The sequence below is a fragment of the Carassius auratus genome, chromosome 23 (genome assembly GCF_003368295.1).
Source record: "Carassius auratus strain Wakin chromosome 23, ASM336829v1, whole genome shotgun sequence".
Classification (NCBI taxonomy): domain Eukaryota; kingdom Metazoa; phylum Chordata; class Actinopteri; order Cypriniformes; family Cyprinidae; genus Carassius; species Carassius auratus.
In genome coordinates this window covers 9,524,940-9,547,050 of record NC_039265.1, presented here as the reverse complement: position 1 = coordinate 9,547,050, position 22,111 = coordinate 9,524,940, and the positions used below count along the sequence as shown (strand labels likewise).

At 37.1% G+C, this 22,111-nt stretch overlaps 1 protein-coding gene and 1 long non-coding RNA gene across 3 annotated transcripts; one reads left to right on the top strand and one right to left on the bottom strand.

Annotated features, from left to right (window-relative positions):
* The first annotated feature begins 5,177 nt into the window (after positions 1 to 5,177).
* LOC113041235 (uncharacterized) lies at positions 5,178 to 15,469 on the top strand. Of its 2 annotated transcripts, XM_026199665.1 has the most exons (17): positions 5,178 to 5,370; positions 6,395 to 6,471; positions 7,240 to 7,891; positions 9,141 to 9,274; positions 9,434 to 9,653; positions 9,744 to 9,819; positions 10,297 to 10,559; positions 10,641 to 10,745; positions 10,970 to 11,040; positions 12,157 to 12,260; positions 12,424 to 12,621; positions 12,736 to 12,822; positions 13,036 to 13,292; positions 13,385 to 13,510; positions 13,845 to 13,985; positions 14,588 to 14,714; positions 14,837 to 15,469. In XM_026199665.1, the coding sequence occupies exons 2-17, from the start codon at positions 6,443 to 6,445 to the stop codon at positions 15,052 to 15,054; spliced, it is 2,808 nt and encodes a 935-aa protein (XP_026055450.1). In that variant the 5' UTR covers positions 5,178 to 5,370; positions 6,395 to 6,442; the 3' UTR covers positions 15,055 to 15,469. The 2 variants fall into 2 exon arrangements, with proteins under 2 accessions (XP_026055450.1, XP_026055451.1); XM_026199666.1 differs by lacking the exon at positions 6,395 to 6,471 and having other exon boundaries at positions 14,837 to 15,083.
* On the bottom strand, positions 8,519 to 21,942 carry LOC113041236 (uncharacterized). The gene is made up of 3 exons (XR_003275357.1): positions 21,815 to 21,942; positions 13,192 to 13,265; positions 8,519 to 9,243 (listed from the first exon to the last, which is right to left on the bottom strand). It is a non-coding gene; the product is annotated as an uncharacterized LOC113041236 (long non-coding RNA).
* Between the last annotated feature and the right edge of the window lie 169 nt (positions 21,943 to 22,111).

Genomic DNA, 22,111 nt, shown 5'->3' with positions numbered 1-22,111 from the left:
CACTCAGCACAATGCCACAGATGTCGCAAGTTTTGAGGAAGCATGCAATTGGCATGCTGACTGCAGGAATCCACCAGAGCTGTTGGCCGTGAATTGAATGTTCATTTTTCTACCATAAGCAAAGTCTCCAAAAGTGTTTCAGAGAGTTTGGCAGTACATCCAACCAGCCTCACAACCACAGACCACGTGTAACCACACCAGCCCAGGACCTCCACATCCAGCATCTTCACCTTATTAGATAACCAACAATGTTTACTTTGTTTTGTACTTTGGTTTGAGCACAATATCAGTGAATCAGTGCACTGGAGTGAGCAGATGGCAGTCCATCATTGCCATGAGCTTCTCCTAAAAGAATGAAAACTTACTGTTTACTATTATGGTTTATTTTCTCAAGCTCTTCAGTTCTTCAACTCTTGTGACAGCAGTTTCTGGAACATGATATTCACTGTAAACTCTTTTGCTATACCACAGTGTCCTTTAGAAGCTGAAACAGTAAAAACATTCAATGGATATAGTTTCTCTATTTGTGATGAACTGAATTCACCTAGTGTTTTGATTGAACTAAAAGTGAAGGTGAGGTTCATGCAGAAACCAGCCATATTTAAGGATCACTAAAAACAAAACATATTTTAAGTGTATTTTTAAGTAAACATCAATATACAAAGTTTGTTTCCCATTACATACAGTAGGATGATGACTGGTGTTCATAGCCTGAAGTTGAACTGTGTTGACCAGTCCGGTGACTGTATGCATCAGAGCGTCCTAATCCACCATTAATAAGCTGACAATGACAAAATAATTATAGGAATTCTTATTAATTGTTCAATGCCCATAATCTCAAAAATGAATGCAAATTCAGCCAGTTTCTCAAACATATAGAATAGCATGAGTACAATAGTGTGTGTGTGTGTGCGCTCTTGTTTTTGTGACATATCAGGACACAACTCTGTATAATGACATGGGTATGACACAGGTATTACAAGGAGAGGGTGACTTATGAGGACATAACCCATGTCCCCATTTTTCAAAACGCTTATAAATCATACAGAATGAGTTTTTTTGAGAAAGTAAAAATGCACAAAGTTTCCTGTGAGGGTTAGGGTTAGGTGTAGGGTTGGTGAAGGGCGAAAGAATATACAGTTTGTACATTATAAAAACCATTACGCCTATGGGATGAACACACTTTACACAAAAAACAAATGTGTGTTTGTGTGTGTGTGTGTGTGTGTGTGTGCGCGCGTGTGTGTTCCATATGTGTTTATGGGTGGAGCTGCACGTGAGTGAAAGACTTAAGCAAAAGTGAAACTAAACAGATGAACAAGTGAAAGACTCTTCAAAGAGAATATTTATGACACTCTGAATCTAGTGATCGCAGATTATATTCACTCACAGGTACTGTAAGTGATGACAATATCAGAATGTTATTAATCATTGCTTTTAAAGACTTAAGAAACACAGTACTTGAACTGCAGGCAGAATGAACACGATCTGAAAACTAAAAGCCACAGGTAAAAATCATAAATACATTAAACTACAAAGTACAGCTGGTGTTTACATGTGTTTATTCATAAGCATCTTTGGCAATGAATGTTTGTAGCTTACCCTCCTTGTGAAAGCTGTCAATGATTGTCTTGTGGACAAACTATCAGATAAGCAGTCTTCCCCATGATTATGAAGTCTACTGAACCAAACTGAGAGACCTTTTTGGAGGCTCAGGAAACCTTTGCAGGTGTTTTGAGCTGATTAGCTGATTTGCATGTCACCATATTCTAATTTGTTGAGATGGTGAATTGGTGTTTTTTTTGTTAAATGTGAGTCAAAATCATCACAAATAAAATAACCAAAGACTTAAACTACTTCAGTCTGTGAGCATTCAATTAAGTTGAATTACTCAAATGAACTTTTCCACCATGTTCTTAGAACTCAAAAGAATTTCTGCACAAACTTTTAGAAACAATCTCAGGGAAGCTCATCTGTATGCTCGTCGTCCTCATTGGGTCTTGCCCTGACTGCAGTTCGCCGTTGTAACCGACTTGAGGGGACAAATGCTCACATTCGACTGGGTCTGGCACTTTGGAGAGGTGTTATCATCATGGATTAATCTCGGTTTTCACTGTACAGGGCAGATATCTGACAGCATGTATGGCATCATGTGGGAGAGCGGTTTGGTGATGAAGTGAGGTGACGTGACATTTAGCCAAGTATGGTGACCTATACTCAGAATTTGTACTCTGCATTTAACCCATCCAAAGTGCAGTCACTCACACACACACATACACACACACACACCTGGAGCAGTGGGCATCATTTATGCTGCGGCGCCCAGTTGGGGGTTCAGTGCCTTTCTCAAGGGCACCTCAGTCCTGGTATTGTCGGTCCGAGATGTGAACCCACAACCTTAGGGTCAGGAGTCAAACTCTCTAACCATTCATCCAAGACCATCACCTCATGTTGCAGCTTGTTAATGCACAGCCCCTTGCTGCAAGGATCTGTACACAATTCCTGGAAGCTGAAAACATCCCAGTTCTTGCACGGCCAGCATACTTCCGGACATGTCACCCAGTGAGCATGTTTGGGATGCTCTGGATCGGCATATACGACAGTTTGTTCCAGTTCCTGACAATATCCAGCAACTTCACACGGCCATTGAAGAGAAGTGGACCAACATCCCAAAGGCCACAATCAACAACCTGATCAACTCTATGTGAAGGAGATATATTACACTGTGTGAGGCAAATAGTAATCACACCAGATACTGACCGTTTTGTGTGTGTGTGTGTGTGTGTGTGTGTGTGTGTGTGTGTGTACATAGAAAATTTCTTAGATCTTTGTGTTCAGCTCATGAAAAATGGGGGGGGAATGTAATATATATATATATATATATATATATATATATATATATATATATATATATATATATATATATATATATAATATATAGCCTTTATAATTATGTTTAAAATATAAATTCTGACAAAATCACAGATTCATTACAGGTGGCATTCATTCAAGCACCTTTCGAAAAAAGTCATATATGGCTTGAAGGGAAGTAAAACACAGGCTAATTTTCATTTTGGGGTAAACTAACCCGTTAATTAAGTGTATATGTGCTTGGGGGTTATGACACGGTCAACAACTGGAATGCTCTTCATAGGCACCAGAGGGTACTCTCCAGAACTATTCATTTGCATTGGACTCCAGCTCCCATCACCTGTGTGTCCCTGGATCTCTGTTCAGAGTTGATCTCTGATGCTCCAGACTGAATCCATCTCATCAGTCACACACAACCAAACCTTTCCAGCTTCTGAGAAACACGGTCACAGAAAAGGAGACCGTGGCGTGTAGTATTTTACTAGATCAATTTATTTGAAAATTAAAATGTATTATTCAAAATTCATCTTCTTCTTCTTCTTCTTCTTCTTCTTCTTCTTCAAAAAAAGTAGTAAACCCCCCCAAAAATATAAGTGTATAGAGCCCTGCGTTTATAATTATACTTGGCTTTCAGTGTACATAAACACAGAGATAAAGTCCTTTGACCGGTATATCTATGTAGAGTAAGAGTATGTCAGTGCACTGCTTAATGTTTGCTTCTTATCCCTGTTCTACCAGGACGAGTGTAGCCAGTCAGGCTTGATTAGAAAATAAAATAAAACAGAGACAGAGACAAAATAAAGTGAGATAGAGACACAACATCAGCATATGTGTCAGGATACAAGGGATAAACTTTAAATAAAATGTTTTAAATTTGTTTCTTTTGTATATTTTAAACAAGGTCAATCTTTCTGATTTATTAAAATAAAAAGTCACATACATGGATCACCACTCACCCTAGAACCAACCCTGCTTATGACAACAAACTGTTAGAAGAAAGGGATCATTGGGGTTCTATATAGAACCATAGGGTTCTTTACTCAACTCCAAAGAACTTTTTTGCTAGTAAGGTTCTACAATGACAGGAAAGAACCCTTTTGGCACAAAGGGTTTATATCTTGAATTTTGTATAATAAATGCATTTGAATACACCGAATAATGCAGTGAAAGAAGGCACTCAAAATGCACACGCGAACTTTACATTAGCCTAGATGCGTGCACTTTTTAGGCACGATTTGTTTAGTTTTTGAATATACTTGACGAACTCCCGAAATGCTTCAAATGATTTGCGATCCCCAAACTGACTCAAGTGATTCGCGATTCCTCTACGAACTCCCGAACTGATTCAAATGATTCGCGATCCCCAAATTGACTCAAATGATTCGCGATCCCACTGCGAACTCCCGAACTGACTCAAATGATTCGCGATCCCCAAATTGACTCAAATGATCCGCGATCCTGCTGCAAACTCCCGAACTGACTCAAATGATTCGCGAACCCGCTGCAAACTCCCGAACTGACTCAAATGATTCGCGAACCCGCTGCAAACTCCCGAACTGACTCAAATGTTTCGCGAACCCGCTGCAAACTCCCGAACTGACTCAAATGATTCGCGATCCCCAAATTGACTCAAATGATCCGCGATCCCGCTGCGAACTCCCAAACTGACTCAAATGATTCGCGATCTCGCTACGAACTCCCGAACTGACTCAAATGATTCGCAAACCCTTTACGAACAACGGAACTGAATCAAATGGCCTGCGTCTGGGGCCGATGACGTCACTTCCATGGAGGCATGTTGTACACGCCCCCGTCCATTGACTCCGCCCCCACGTCAAAACCGTGCCACAAAGAGAGACGTGCAGAAAAGTGAAGCGCAAAGGAAAAATGGTATGGCAAGCTCAAACTAGACTGACAAGCAACATAAAAGCAGCGTTGCAAATAAATTAATAGATATGACCATGGAAAATATGCATTGCAAAATCATTGCTTTCGCGCTGCTTCATTTGTTTTGCAATTCTTAATTTTTGTTTGCAAAAAACAAATGTATTTTCCTCAATACTTTAAATAAAAGGTTTTAAATTTGTTTTTATTGTTTTTGTATATTTTAAACAAGGTAAATCTTTCTGATTTATTAAAATAAAAAGTCACATACATAGATTTTTCTAGGCTAAGCCCCGGATCTCCACTTACCCTAGAACCACCCCTGGTAAGAACCAATCAAATCAAGCTGAGTTTGAACCAGTAACTTGATATTTGCCGCTTCTGTCGTCATAATTAATGAACTTAACAAATTAGCACATAGATTCTCCTCACAGGTTTACGCACTCAGCAGGGATGAATAAGAAACTTTTCCATATTCAAAATTATAGGTGGAGCTATATGACACCTTGGCAAATGGCAAGTGAGTGAAGGTGAAACGAAACCGATGAACAGGAAGCTTCAAACACTTCTATTCAGAAACAGAAGTTAACACTCAGACCTGATACTCACTCACAGGTAAGTGATGGAAAGATACATAGTTCAGTAGTTTAATAGATTGAATCAGTATTAGAAAGTATGTCATTGATTTGGCTGTAAAGGAAGGTTTGAGGTGTACTTTTAAAGACTGAATAAACAGGAAAAATGGGACAGAATGGAGAAAAAAAAAAGAAAAAAGAAAAAGGTTAACTGAAACTTCTTTAAACAAAAATGATGCCCGGTGTTCACAATGATTTATTGGGTAGTACCCTGCAGTAGCGCGGTCGGCGCCATACGCAAGTATACGTCATAGTCTATATGCTTATTTTTCCCAGGGCCGTTTGTGTATTACGACTTCTAAGGATCAATATCTGCGTATAACCTCGGTATACCCGCTTGTTTTTTGCTTCGCGAGTCCGTGATCTACCTTTATGAAGGCTATAGTTTCCCCTTTAATTGTGTACAATTTTGTGAAACTTGTGAATCTTTGTTGTAATTGCAGAGTCCCGCTGCGTTTGTGCAACAGAGTAAAGTGATACAAGTCGCTTCTTCTATTCATAGTGACGCAGAATTACGGTTATAGTCGTATCGTGTGATACCAGAGATTAAAAGTTATATAGCGATGCTGGCTGAAAATATCCACGATAAAACTGCATGAAAAGGTAAATGGAAAACTCCAACGACCTACATAATTTACCATGATTTTTTTATTTTTGTGACCACCATCTAGACCTACTAATTACAAGCAAGAACTTCTCTCTTTAGATGTTTAGTTCTAATTCATTTGAAAAGAAGTAAATTGTGCATTCTTGATTAAATATAAATCAGTGTCTTTACTTACAAATAATAAAGTTCTTAAAGAGATAGTTCACCCAAAAATGAAAACCACCATTTACTCAACATCATGTCATTTCGAAACCTGTATGAGCTTCTTTCTACCGTGGAAGATAAAAAAGATAATTTGAGAAATTCAAGGCATTTGTCAATACAGTCGAAATCAAAAAGGTACAAACAAAATGGTTTGTTAACGATCTACAAAAAAATCTTCTTTTGTGTTCCACAGAAGAAAGTAAGCCATACAGGTTTGCAATCACTTGAGGATGAGGAAAGGATGACAGAATCCATTAGAAGTAGGCATGGGTAATAGTAAACCACTTTTCTCTTTAGGACTACTCCACAGAGTTATTAGTTTAAAATATAGCACTTACCTTTTTTCTGTGTTGTATTTCATAGATAGATAGATAGATAGATAATCACAGTTGTGTGAGAGTGATAAAGGCAGACAGCACTTTTAATAAGCCACATCACAAGCATCCACAGCAACCACATCCCCATGGACAAACATCAGAACATCAATAACAAACCACACAAACTAAACAGACAGGAACTTAAGTACACTGACCAAATCAGGATGAGAAACACCTGAACACAATGACAACTTTAATCAGAAACCCTAATAACAACTCAGTCCAAACTAAACAAAACCGTGACAAATAGTATTAAAATAATGTTGTAAAAACTAGTTACATTTGTGGCTTCTTGTGACAGATATTTAGTTTATCTAGTTTCTTCTACCACCAAATAATGCAGTGCCGGAGAGTCATCTGAAGCATCAGATCAGCAGTCTCAGGCAGGAAGTTAGAGGCAGAGCTTATAGCAGGGTGAGGTTTTAGTGGTGAAGACATTAAAGACATTCATCAACACTGCCTTAACTTCCTGACAGAAACTGTTGTCATGCATAGATTTATGGCTACTTTGACTTAGACAGTAGTTCATAATTTTGAATCATTTTTAACATGCAACATCAATTTTTGCACACAAACCTTGTTACTCAGTGTTCATTAAATTTATCCAATTTACTCTATTCAGCAACGTAGATGATATATTGTCTCTTACTTATCTTTTCAGCATGGCATCCTCCAGTGGTCCACTAAATGAGGAGCTCCAGTGCTCCATCTGTCTGGATGTGTTCACTGATCCAGTCACCACTCCATGTGGACACAACTTCTGCAGAACCTGCCTGACCAAGTGCTGGAGAAACACACAGACCTGCTTCTGTCCATTCTGTAAACAAATATTCACCAGAATGCCTGACTTTGAGATTAATACAACCAGTGGCACGTTAATGGGGGTTAAGCAAACTCTACAGCAATCCCAAATCAATTTGATATTCAGCGGGCCCAGAAAATTTAGCGGTGCCCCTGAATACAATGCTGAGAGTTTTGCGCAACACTTTCAGGAGAAGCTCAATCTAGGAAGACCTAAGGTGTTTTGTGACTTCTGTGATGGAATACTGCAGAAAGCTGTGAAGTCCTGCCTGATGTGTCAAAGCTCTTACTGTGAGACTCATCTGGAGCCTCATCACAGAGTCCCACGTCTAAAGAAACACAAACTGATCAACGCTGTGGAAAATCTGGAGGATTATATATGCCAGAAACACCAGAGACCTCTGGAGCTGTTCTGCAGAGATGATCAGACGAGTGTGTGTCTGTCCTGCACTGAAGGAGACCACAGGACTCACTATATTGTTCCTATAGAAGAGGAGAGTCAACAGAAGAAGGCAAGATATACAAACAAAACACTTTAAACACCCTTGAAATATAATGTTATTTTCTCTGTGTTGACATGTTGAAGCACTTGTCCCTTTTTATGTTAAAGGTCAGTCACACTGTTTTCGTTCCATTGACTTCTATTCACACACATATAAATGCGGGAGAGCAGAAACACAAGATCATGTGAAGTTGTTTTCCATTTCACCGCATTCCAAAATTCAAGTCTGGTGAACTTTGGTAAATTTGTATCACATGAGACCATGTCACCAACAGAAGATCAATATATCAAGGCATGACCTCGTAGCTGAAATAAGAGAACATACATTTAAAACTGCACTGCTGAAGAAAAGAGGAGTATATTGTATGTGTTCACATTTTAGATTTTTTATTTGTATATATTTCATCTGGGTAGATTTTTTTACAATTTGCAGTCCAAAAATGATTACAGATTACGTGATAAAATCTGTAGTTAGTAATGTAATCTAGATGACTAATTTTATGTAATGTATTCTGACTACTGTTTAGATTACTTTTGTATCTAACTCGTTTCAAATGTATTAATAAATATAAAAAAGAAAATAAAGAATTTATAATATATATATATAATTAAATTAAATCTAAGAGCTTTCTGATCCTTCATAGACAGCAATATATTAATGATAATGGAATATATTAGTTTGTATAGAGCATGGAAGAGTAGCGGCCCTAGTACTGAGCCTTGAGGTACTCCATACTGCACTTGTGATCGATATGATACATCTTCATTCACTGCTACGAATTTCAAAGTCAAGCCTCTGTTTGAATCATGTTTCCATTTTGGATTACTTGTGAAATAAAAATCCATTTGCATTCTTTAACTCACCTCCAGTGGACCGATTGTTACACCAGCTGACACATGAGTAAACTGATCATATTTCATGTCTGATCCAAGAATCAATGTACTTTTCAGTTCTGTATTTTCAGTCTCTGACAGTTTGTTGTTGTTTTACCTCAATTTAATATATAATTAATTTAGCAAGCAGTTTTGTTTTATCTTTTATTTATTCAAAGTAATATATATTAGAAATGTATTCTTTTTTTACATTAGACTGAATGGCTAACAACAGGAAGCTGCAATAATGGCAAACAGTTTTTAAAGTAAAGAAAGCATAACTTATATCTAAGTGACTACAGGCCAATAATATATCAGAATGCATAGTATTGTTGATTTAACATTAATTCATGCAAGGTTTTTAAGGTAAAATGTTTGTTTGACAGGCTCTATCATCAAAAGTGGAATCAGCAGCAAGCGCTCTTATTGATGTGTTAGACAGGAACCCGACTCAATCTTCTTCAAGTGGCCTTACTCCTCTGCCAGAACCTGAAAATAGGGTGAGGCAGGCATTAAAAAGGTAATTATATGTTTACCATTTTAATATTTAGCATCATTAAATATTTAAAAACACGGTAGAAAGCTTTTAAACATTTAAAAATGTAACTTTTCTTGTCTTTTTCCAACCTTCTGCTGAAATACTATTCATGCGTCTGTCTTTTTGTCACTCTTACCATAGGCAATTCACAAGTATGCTTGGGACTGAAAATGACCAGCCTAGGGGCAAAAAACGTTCCCCTGTGGCCAAACCTGGTACTGTGAAAAAGACAGATTTTCTCATTTATGTGCTCTCTGAACACACCCTGTTTGCTCCAAAAGGAGATGAAGACCTAAAACTTGTACATGCTGGGCTTGGGAAAAGGGTGTTAACTTTTCCAGACAGTTTTAAACACAGTGAGGTAATTGCAAACATTATCATAATGCAAGTATTTTTTTTTTTCATGACTTAAAAAATGAATAATGAATGTGGTGTTTTATGCTTGTTAAAGATTGTCACTCTACTTGAGGAAGAATTTCCTAAATTAAAAACTCTTCAGGGGGGCTGGATGTTTTACAAGTCTACAGGTATTTATATTTTGCCTGTCAAATATAAATAAAACATGTAATGAAGTTTTTAGTTCTCTCTGATTGTATTGCAAGTAGGGTGTGAAGAATTCTTGTGCTATCAGAAAATGTCCTTTGCAAATAAGTAGTCCTAATTATACATTTGTCATTCAAGTGTTGCTTTGCTGATTCTTTGCTGACATTGGGTACGCATAAAATTACGTAAATATGCATTACAAGCTGATGTAGCCATTATGGAAAAAACTATAAAGAATAGCAGTCACCGCAGCAATTGTGCTCCTCTCTGCCATGTTTTAAGTTTAAGGCCTGCACAACTTGAGAACTTGTGCATTAAAATTATTTCTGAGCTTGAGTTATAAACTTAAGAGATCATTCATGTCCAAATTTTGACTAGGTAACTCATGTTAACAACAGTTCTGATAGCAAGTAAAGGCAGCATTAGTCCTGAGTTTGACTGTCCTCTGATTTTACTTTTAGGTGGTGGTGAGCGGCGGCGAAAGCTGTCTATAATTCCCACAGACTCTGATGGATACTCAACTCGGCTCATGAAATTGGTGTCGAATAATGGGAAGAACATGCTTTTTGTAGTTCCACTACAAGAGCAACTTTCCACTGAACCGTTACCCATTGATTCTGTGGAGTTTTCAAAGATGCCACAGTCAAACTGTATGAAATGTGGCATGAAAATACCACTGCCATTGCTGCCCTTACACATCAAAGAGTGCAATGTAACCAAGACTGTAGGTTTTAATTGTATTGTTTTTCTTTAATAATGCTTTCTTAATATTATCATTGCCAATCCATTTCCATCATTTCATTAGGACTCTGTAACTGATGTGACGGTTCTTGATTATGAATATGAAAATGATAGCGAAGCGACTGACCAGCCAAGCTCACTTCACACTGATCTAGAAGAACCAGAACAGGTATTTTGATCAAAATGCATTCTTTGATAAATGCAGATTTTTGTTTATCAAAACGTGCACCCAGATATCTGTGGTTCCATGCAAACTGTTGTGAGGATATTCTGAAATTTTACGAGACTGATCTGAAACTTTTGCATAGTATTATTTATTAAGTCAAATGTATTTTCTTTTACTGGAAACCAATGAGTAACATATATCATTTTCTTACATTTTTATTTTTACAGATTTGTCCCATTTGCCAGATTTCACTCCCAACTGATCTCCTACCTTATCATGCAAGCACATGTGGTGAAGGGTAAAGTTATAATACGACGTAGAATGACACTTAATTTAATACATAAAAAAATTAGTCCACCTATTCCATAAATCTAGCAGTAATATTTAGAAGGCACAATATTAATCATGTTGATCCAGCTACTCAAAGTCTCCTGAAGGGAAATGACATGTGTTTTAAAGAAACAAATCTACCAAATCTAAAACTATAAAATGTGTTGCTGTGCAAAGAGGAAAATTATCCATATTGTTAAAGACCTTGTTTGTTAAAGGTATAATAATATTGTATATAATGTAATTGTATATGGGACACTTACATTTACTTCACTATATTACAATTAAATCTAATCTTGACAAACTATACATCATTGGAAAGACTCCCAAATATATATTTTACCAATGTTTTTTGTTAAAAATTATGTAGTAAAAGTAACAGATTAATTTATGACAAGAGTGCACCCTCAAAATTCTACATTATAACAGCAGTTCTGATCTTTGTTAAAAAAATTTTAAAAAAAAACTTTGTTGCCTTTTTCTCTATCACATTTTAATATATAAATTATTATGTTTATGAATTATAAAAATTTACATTTGGATAGTGCACTATGAAGTCTGTTCGAAAACGTAAGGGACAGTTAAAATATCTGAAAATAGACTAAGATTAACAAAAGTCGAAAGCGGAGCTGAAAAAAAAAAAAAAAAAAAAAAAAAGATAGAAAAATATTTTTTTGGGTGGACTTTTTTTTTTTTTTTTTATTCATGCAATAAAATGGGCTGGTTTCATAAACCATGAGTAGGCCTTAGTTAAATTGGGTAATTCATGTAACTTTTATAAAAGTGCTTAAAAAAAAAAAAAAAAAAAAAAAAAAAAAAACACCATTACAGGTGTGCATCTTCAGACAAATCAATAGCACTGACATTTTAAGATGACAGTGAAAGTTGCATTCAGTAAAAATGGTAAAGCATGCATTTTAGTCTGGGACTAGGATTTAAACCTTGTTTGTAAAACCGGGCAAATATCTTTATCTGTAAAGACTTTATTTTATCTTTGTAGAATCAATGTAACTTTAATGTGTAAGAAAATGTCTAACTGCTCTGATAAACTACACTGAAAACGTGTGTTATATGCCTATTTTAGAGCGTGGACTTTCAGTGGCAGTGATTCTCCGAGCACTTCAAGAAGAGAAGAATTGGCAGGACTCTCAACTGCACAAACATTCACATTCACATCAGTATCAGCAGGTTATACACGACACATTCTGCTTGGGTAGTGCTGTTGTACTGCTGGGAAATAAGCAGCGATACAAACTTTTTCTGTGTTGTGGCTTTTTTTTAACACTAGATTTGTCATACAACTAAAGCTTGTAAAATGCCCTTTGCATAAATTGTGAATTTCTCTTTTCAGCATGGAAAAATGAAATTGACCCACAGAAAGCATCTCGAATGTTCTGTGATGAATTGCTATCCCAAAACGAATACTGTCCATCTCTGTCACTACTCATCAACCAGTTTGATTCTGTGGATGAGCAGGACAGTACACTGATTTCATTTTATAAAAAGAACAGTGCTAACTGGTCAGCTCCATTGAGATGTAGCTTGACAGGTATCACTCGCCGTAATTATTACAATTATTAGAAAGCAAAAACTGTTTGTACAATTTCTGCAGTGTACATGAGCTTGCTGTCTTTTTGTTCTTGTGTTGTTGATTTCTGTTTAGAAGATGCAGCTGTTGGCAAAGGAGTCAACCGGCATGTTTTGTCAATGGTGATGCAAAAACTGAAGACTGGCTTTACTTTGAATTTAGGTGTGTAACTGATTGCTGTTCTTTGTGCGCACACACACACACACACACACACACACACACATAGCAGTGAACACACACCTGGAGCAACAGAAAAGCCACCAGTGGTGGAATTAGTTCAGTAAAAGAGTTTGCCAAATGCAGAGAATGTTATGGCTTTTAAACGACTACTACTATTAAAGATGATTGTCTTACAGTTATCATTTTTATTTTTAGGTTCTTCTACCACAGCACTTTTTGAAGGGGAAAAAAACCACCGTGTCCCTTCTGCATCTGCTGTATTACGGGACAGCAACTTGTTCCAAATGGCCGGCCGAATGATAGGTCACTCTTTTCTACACGGAGGTCCTTGTCTTTCTGGACTGAGTTTACCTGTGGTCATCCTTCTGACTGGAGGAAATGCTGACAGCGCGGCTTCAGTTCTGACCCTGCAGGATTGCCCAGACCTAGACCACAGGGAAACCATTAGTTTGGTGAGTACTTCCAGTGTAATAAAGTACTTTATTGTATAAAGATGTCACTGAATCATTGTAATACTTTTCACATTTTCAATTTGTTCTTGCAGCTCAAGAAAACACAACTCACTGCAGAAGAAATGACTCAATTGACAAATCTTTGTCTTTGCTGGGATCTCCCTGCTCCATCGTTGCGTAATCGAGACTGGCTGTTTCAACAGCTGTTGTCACATGCTGTAAGTTTTGCGGTTCTGTTTTCATCATAATAGTGTGACTGGAGTCACCGAAAAAGATTCATTCCCTATTCACCTAATCAAAATCTTCGAGTAACATGCTGAAAAACGATGCATGTGTTAGTACAGTACTGTATCATGCTAGTAACACCCTGGCATCCACATAGAATATCTGAGAATCACCCGCTTTGCAAAACACCCTAGCACCTGTCTATCTGTCTGTCTGGGAATCCTTGTAAATGAATCTATTGTGAGTGAGTAAAGTGAAGTGATATTCAGCCAAGTATGTTGACCCATACTCAGAATTCAGAAAAACAGAGTTTGTGTGTGTTTTCAGGTACTCGGACGCGTTAAGTGCCAGATTAAAGATTTGAGAAAAGGCATCAAAGACACCGGCATCTGGCCACTGCTCACCCAGAGACTAGACAGTCACCATGTTGTTTTCCCAAGGGAGTCAGCTCAGGACATTACATCACAGGTAAAATCTGGTGTTCTCTGGTATATATAAAAAAAAAAAAAATTATATATATATATATATATATATATATATATATATATATATATATATATATATATATATATATATATATATATATATATATATATATATATATAATTTTTTTTTTTTAAAATACATTCAATACTCTGTATAACTTATTTCATTATAGATGTCACAAATGGTCATTTTGGGGTAGTCGATATAATGCCAAATTTGTACTATTATGAGTTGAATATTAACATTAAAAATTTGCATTCATGTTTTCATGTGACATTTAGGAAACCTTTCAAAAAAAAAAAAACATAAAATAAAATACAATTCAAAACTCTTTATAAAAAAGCCCTGCTGCTGTAATTAATCATTGCCTACTTTCTTGAATTTATGATGAAAAAAATTCAGCTATTCAGAACACAGAAGCCTTAAGAGGTGTGCCCCCAAAATAATGTTTCAAATAGAGGATGAAAATCAGGATAGAAAACTTACAAAATCACCAACATCTTACGCAGACCTTGTCTTATGAAGAAAACCAATGAATAAAGCAAGTTCATGACCTCATTAGCATTCTTATTCAAACCCCATAGGGAATTCTTCAGAAAATCCAGTGGCCTAAACCTGTGGACAATACGTATGATGAAGACAATGGTGACTCCATTACTGTCGAAAAAATGTGTGTCATCACAGGCTATATGCGGAGATTCATTGAAGAAGGTATGAGTTTATTAATGCTACTTGTGTTGCAAACGGTCTTTTCTTAAGGTCTCTGCCATTTAATAATAATTATATAACAAATCAACTAGTTATGTGTTCCTACTTGAATTACTCTTCCATAGCATCACCGACCAGGCTGAATAACCTGATGAAGTTCTGGGTGGGATGGGAGCTGCCAGAGGAACACCTGCTGTTGGAGTTGGTGACTGCCAAGTTCCCTGTGGCATACACCTGTTTCAAAACATTACGCCTCCCCTGTCACTACAAGAGCTACGCTGCATTCAGAGTCGATATGTTGATGTGTCTGAACTCTGTAAACAGTGGATTTGGCCTCGTTTAACTAGAAAGAGAAAACAGAGGGCAGTGTGCTAGACGAACTGTGTTGCCTCTTTAAAAGAAGATACTGTATGTTCTTAAACTTAGATTGTTATTTGATTGCTTTTAACAATGTGTTTGAACTTTAATAATGCTTTACATTTTAAACCATTTTATTTCCCAGTTGGTATACTTTTCAATGTATAATTTTAAAACAGTACTAACTTGTATGTAAAGCAATAAAGGAATAATTCACTTTAATGTAAATTCTGTGTGATTGTTTTTAAACCTAAATCCATTTTTCATTCGGCGTAAGATGTTCAAATTTTTTGCCCAAATATAATAAATATATATATATTGTTTGATGTATACTGGAAATATATAAACAGGACTCGTTTTGTTTCCCCACTGATTTCTATTACATGGCCCAAAACATTGTCATACAGGTTTAAAAAAGCAGTTGCATTAATGTTAAAAACTTGTTAGAGTGACACCTGTTTACTGTAATAAAAAAAAGAGAGAGAGACACCAATGTATAGACCATTCACATAAAAATAATTTGCCAAATTTACATCTGCTCCTGATCTAAATGGTAAGCAAACAATATTTTGTTCTTTTCGACAGATTGATGACATCGTATTTTGTCAATAACCACACTGTTATTCTCTCAAGGATTTAATTAATCATGATTTACTAATGGCAAATCTAGATATTGGTATCTGTAACTGAAAAATATGGATTTTGAATCATGCTACATCCAGTCTGCTCGGTTTCACTGAGGCTTCAAGATGACAAAAACAGCAACACTTGAAACTTATGAATCCTACTATACAGTAGGCAAAATACATTAAAAATAAAACGTGTGACAAGAGTAGTACACCTGAATTAATGGTATTCATAAAATAGTACTGCCTTGTACTTTGAGATTGAGCTGAAGTTCACTGCAGATTTAAAAACATAAGAAATTGCCTTGTTTACTGATACTGTTTTGCAAACCAAATCTTCGCATAACTACAGGAAGCACTGCATCGAACAATGGTTTGGGAAAAATGTACACAAAAAATAAATGTAGAAAGCATAAATTAGAGCTGTGCAATATGGGGAAAATATCGAATTGTGATTTTTTTTTGACATTGCGATTTGATTTGCGAGCCAAGCTTCTGCTCAATAATGTCAATAATTTGCAACACAGTATTAGTATCAATTTTCTGCTGAAAACAAAATTTAAAAAAATCTGATATTCTTAAAGTTTCCATTAAACCATTACATAATTCCTTTTTGTTTTGGCATTATTCCAATAGGAATTACTGTTGTTCTATTGGTTGTCATCTGCCATATTACATCCCACCAATGGTTTCCATAAAAAAAAATAATAATAAAAAAAAACAACACCATTATAGTTTACATTAAAACCGATACAGTTCCCATTACATATATAGGGACTCTGGGTTTGTCCTGCCTCAACAAGTGCCAGACAAACACACAGACCTGCTTCTGTCCACTCTGTGAGGAAAAATTCAGCATTAGACCTGATCTTGGGATTAATTCAACCAGTGGCACCGTAATGGGGGAAGAGGTAAGGATGTTTAAAACAGCTCTGTTCGGAGAGACGGGCCGGAATGCAAGCTCTTACCGAGAAGGACAATACAACCCCTGCTTTCACTCCCCCAGAAAGCGAACTCTACAGAGGGACCAAGTCAATATTCTAATCAGACTCTAAGATGCTCAGGACAGTTGACAGAACGGTGCTGCGTGTCGTCACGAAAGCGTATCATTTTCACGCCTTGTCACCTGCCAATTTAACAATTCAAAAGACTTTAAAGCATTCAAACACAAGATGCAGAAAAGCTGAACGGAGTAGCTGGTTACTCGCGCGCTGTGCTCGGTGCACACGACAGAGAGCCGCGTCTCACAGACAGCAACACTGAACAGAGCTCGTGTTTTCCAGTGTCTGATCTTAGCCTGTCTTACCATGTGGTCTTATAAAACATTGCATTTGGATTTGATCCGCACGTTTCCGGTTTTGTTGGCTCCGTAACACAAACCACCACTAAACAGCAGCTTCAAACAATCTGGCACGACCAACAAACACTCCAAGCTACTCCTCCTCTGTTCTCTAGTGATGTCCGGTTGACCCAGTTCACCAAATCGAACTGAATTGTTTGAAATGGTTCGCGTCTCCAATAAGCATTAATCCTCAAATTATTAAAGCTGTTAACTTTTTTTAACGTGACTGACACTCGCTCTGAGTCAGAATAAACCAATATCCCGGAGTAATTCATGTACTCAAACAGTACACTGAATGAAATGCTGTGAAGACCGAACTGAAGATGAACACCGAGCCGAGCCAGATAATGAACAAACACGCCCACTGCTGGAGCAGTTCTCGTTCTCCAGTCAAGAACCGGTTGCTTCGGTTTTCGGATCACCAGTACACTGAACCCGAAAACCGTTTCTTTTAGACGCGTCCGATTTGAGAACCGATGAACTGATGAAACTGCGCATGCGTGTAATTTAAGTATTTTGTTAAACATTGGAAAGTGTGATAAAATAAAACAATAAAAATAATTAAAAAAAATTTTTTTTTAAGATGAATGTTTCCAATCTGTATATTATAGATAATGTATAGGCCAAAAGGGGTTTTCAGGGAAGTTGGACAATAATTACTCTAAAGACTACAGTATGTTTAATAGGAATAAGGGATTATTTCTGAAATATCAGTACTGTATTTATAGTTAATGAGAACACATTCACAAATTGAGTTTGTATTAAAGAGAACATGAACACGAGTAGAGCAGCTGATGATACTGAACTGCAGCACGTGCTGGTTAGAGTGATTCTCGTTCTCGAGTCAAGAACCGGTTGCATTGGTTTTGGATCATCAGTACACTGAACCGAAAACCGTTTCTTTCGGACGCATCCGATTCGAGAGCAGGCAGCAAGGAAGTCGACCGGAAGTTGAAGTCAGCCGCGTGCCGCCATCTTGTAGCAGAACTTCACTTGCGTTAGCATCCCATTGACTCCCATTCATTTTGGCGTCACTTTGACAGTGAATAACTTTACATCTGAGGTGTTTAAAGACTCTGTTTGTCCTTTATTTATTTCTAAAGATACACGACAATGTATAAAGGGCTCCATTACCTTCTATGTTACATTATGGCCCCGTAGAAACAGTTTTTTTTTAAAATAGGCTAACGATTGCGTCATAACCACTTGACTCCCTATCACACAGTAGAGAAATTACCGTACAGACAGGAGGAGAAGCTCGCAGGCAATTAACTTAATATGGCGTACTGGCGTTACATTTTAAAATACTATACAAAATAATTAATCAGAATACTTACTCCTGCTCACTCACGACAAAGAACTCCTCGCTCAAGCTCGCCGTCTCTGCAAGATTAAAGATGGCAGTTTGCACGCACAGCTACTAGAAGATTTACATCTGTCTGACAGGTTGCTGACGTCGTCAAGCTTCGTTTGAGTCTGCGCGTCAGAAACGGAAGTGCTAAAAAATGCTAAAAATGGGCTTCACTTGTCTCAATTAGCCTTTTGCCGGCTCCTCCCCCAGAACGGGCATTGTCCAATCACACATCATAGCAACCGTTACTATGTGAGCAGCTCCGACAAACATCGACTCCAAGCAAGATGGTGAAGCGGTGCGCCCACGGCGTTTGTAAATCGGACACAAGACACCCCGAGAGACTGTCTGGAGGAGTTGTGTTCTTTCCATTCCCAAAGCCGAAAACCAGTGTTAATTTTGACACAAAATTTTAATTTAGTTTTAGTCTTAGTCTTTTGACTATAATTCTTTTTAGTTTTAGTCAAGTTTTAGTCATCTGATTTGTTTTAATTTTAGTCTTATTTTAGTCGACTAAAATTGCTTGGTATTTTAGTCGACTAAAATTGCTTGGTATTTTAGTCGACTAAAATAAGACTAAAATCAATAACAGATTTACTAGACAATTTTTTACAGCTGGTATAGGAAACAAACTTAACCAAAATATATAAAACACAAATTCAACTTTATTTCAACACAACTGTGTCTTTATTTCGATTCAAAAGCTTTTATGCAGCAACAAACACTGTCATGATAATGTAAACAATAACTAGCTGCCAATTGACCATCAATAAAAGAAAAATAACGTTAGGTCCAGGACCTTAAAGCTTACAGCTGAGCTGAACAATAAGTGCATACATTTAAAGTAAATATTTAATAAGTTGGCAGCTAGGTGGATAAAAAAAGTAACAAGATTTTATAAGGTATTCATTTGTCTAGCAATATTGTATGTTTTAAATACTACAATATTGCTAGATTTGTATGTATAATGATAGGATGTGAACATTCATGTTTCACATGACTAATATAGAAATATTTGTGATATTGTCAACAAGTAGAACATTATAAAATATACTAATCTAATTCTGGGCATTCATCGCATCTAATTTGAAGAAGGGGCTATTTTACAGTACTTTTCAGTTCGTAATATTTAATGCTACAACATCTACGCACTGAACTATTACAATTTTGCTTAGCTCAATAAACAAAAGAACATCGTTGTGAAATTACATTTGAGAAAATGTCCGGGTGGCTCGTCTGTAAATGTCTTTTCAAATTGGTTGTGTTCTTGCCACGAATGAGCGCTCCGCGTGCTTTACACTTTGTTTTGTTTTGTTCGTCGTCAAACGTGAAGTGAGCTGTGGACATTTTGTCGCTCTTTTAGACAGTAGGGACTTTAAGCAACAGCTGCGAATGGAACGGCTACAGCGACCGGAAGTTTGCCGTCACACCGCTGTAGCCAAGAACGTAAAAGTCACTAAGCAACGGTAAAACAGAACAGCGCAACGCAGCATTAATTCATTTATTGAGATCCAAAAAAATATATAATTTAAAAAAGCAAGAGAAGGATTGCTTTTGGCGTTAAATGACAATCTTTTGTCAGAAGAGGAGTTTTTAATATTGTATGATGTAAATAAGTCTAAAAACATAACATTTATTTACCTAACCTCTCACGTTGTAGCGACTCCGGCAAATCAGCTGTTCTCCCGTAGTAGACCGTTAAATTAGAACGTCACAAAGTAGCAGTTAAATTCGCGCAGGCGCAATACAACGCCAGAATGGCGTTGCCGTTCCACCAGAGGCTGTTGCTTAAAGTCCCTATCACCTCTTCGAATGCCGACTTCCCGGGAGCTCATAAAAAACTGAAAACCTTCGCTTCAAGTCTCAATAAGTCAGGCTCTGATTGGTTCTCTTCTCTCATGCAGTCTGTTCTGTTTTGCCGGTTCTTTTGCTCATTCCTCGCATCTCTCCCGTCTGCTGATTTGATTTTCGTCACAGTCTATTTTCGTCTCGTCCTTTATTCGTTGACGATAATGTCAATCAATTTAGTCATAGTTTTAGTCTCCATCAGTGCCTTCTATTATAGTTTTCGTTTCGTTTTCGTCGGCAAAAATATATTCGTGACGAAAATAATGACGAAAATATTTAGTCAACGAAATTAACACTGCCGAAAACACAACGTGAGCGGTGCCTACAATGAATAAAACATTGTGGACGGCCCCCAAAATGGATATCTGAATGCCTTATATTTTATGCATTTCATTTGATTATTTTATCTGTTATGCACCATTTAAGCCAAAGCAATTTTCTATTTGTGAATTCTGTTAATCAACAATGGAAATAAAACATTCTGATCCTGATTCTCAAAACAACAGAGAAATGTTAGTTAGCTTTGAATGGCTTTGACACAAATGTAGGTTTGGCTAGCTAACATACCCTTGTATTTGAACAAAATCGCTACTCGCAATAGACAATAATAGACCATAACATATGAAAGAATGACCAGCATGACTGGTCCACAAGGTGGTGCTGGTTGCATTTGAGGTAACGTTTCTCAGATTTCGCTTGAGAGCAGTAAGCATTAGCCTCGATAGTAGTAGTGTCTCCTTCATTGCGTATTTTTCTATTTTGAATGTATCCCTCCACTGCATACTGTAACCCCTTTTGCCTCGATCTGGAGGATATCGCGGAGGTATTGCTCCAAAAAAGGTCACTGACACACACTGGTATACCTCTTCCCAACATGGCAATATGCCGCGCTGGTCGTGTTTGACCATTTGTTTGTCGGAGGTAGCAACAGTAACTAAGGGGGCGGGGCTCAGCGAAAGGCGAACTGAGTTCCGGGTCGCTGTGTCCATTTCTTTTACTGTCTATGTTCGAGAGCCGGATGATACTGCGCATGCGTGATTCAGCGTAAAGCCGACTGACTCCCTGCGTCTGATCCGAACTGATTCTGTGCTAATGTTATGAGCGCGGGTAAAGCGAGGGCTTGAATGAAGGGCAATTTGGCGAAACGTAAATTCATTTAATAACAAATACATCGCAATGGATTATGTATAGTAAGTGGATCATGGTTTCTGTGCTGATGACACCTAATTTATTTACTTTATATCTTAAATCCTCATATGCACATTAGTGCTGTTACTGTATTTGGGTGCGTTGTTGCAAAACTTAATTGTAAACGTTTTATGATTATGAGGTTTTTAACTGACTAAAGTTGACTACTGACTTTATATATTTTGTAATTCCCCTCAAGCATATGCTGACACAAGTGGTTTCCGTACTACTGGTTTATTTGATGGCTTTTTCCCCCAAATCCACCGTGAAAACTAAATGAATACAAACCACATGAACTTAATACAAACCAAAACATACATTAGCAAACAAACAAACTTTAAGACCTGCAAAACACAAAATACAAATATAAAGAAAATATAAAACGACATACCTCTTTAGCTGCATGCAAGGAAAAAAATTGTTTTGAATACTCCTTAATCTCATGTTCAAATCCCTTGCAAGAAGAGACATCCATTGAGCATATGCTCAACTTTCGTGTTTGCCGCTAGCTTGCTTACAGGAAGCGAGAAACTTCTTCTTCTTCTTTGTGCTTATTTGGCGGTTCGCATTCTTAAAAAGAGCATTACCGCCATCTACTGTGGGTAATAGATCAGAGACAAAATACACTGAAAATACATTGAAAATACACAAAATAGAATTATTACAGCTTCTTTCCAATTCTTAACGT

What these genes read in the sequence shown, in the direction of transcription:
- LOC113041235 (XM_026199665.1), top strand. Translation starts at nt 6,443, where the DNA reads ATGACAGAATCCATTAGAAGTAGGCATGG. An exon ending in ATTCACATCAGTATCAGCAG is followed by an intron (nt 12,261 to 12,423) that starts GTTATACACGAC and finishes TTCTCTTTTCAG; the next exon opens with CATGGAAAAATGAAATTGAC. An exon ending in ATTGAGATGTAGCTTGACAG is followed by an intron (nt 12,622 to 12,735) that starts GTATCACTCGCC and finishes ATTTCTGTTTAG; the next exon opens with AAGATGCAGCTGTTGGCAAA.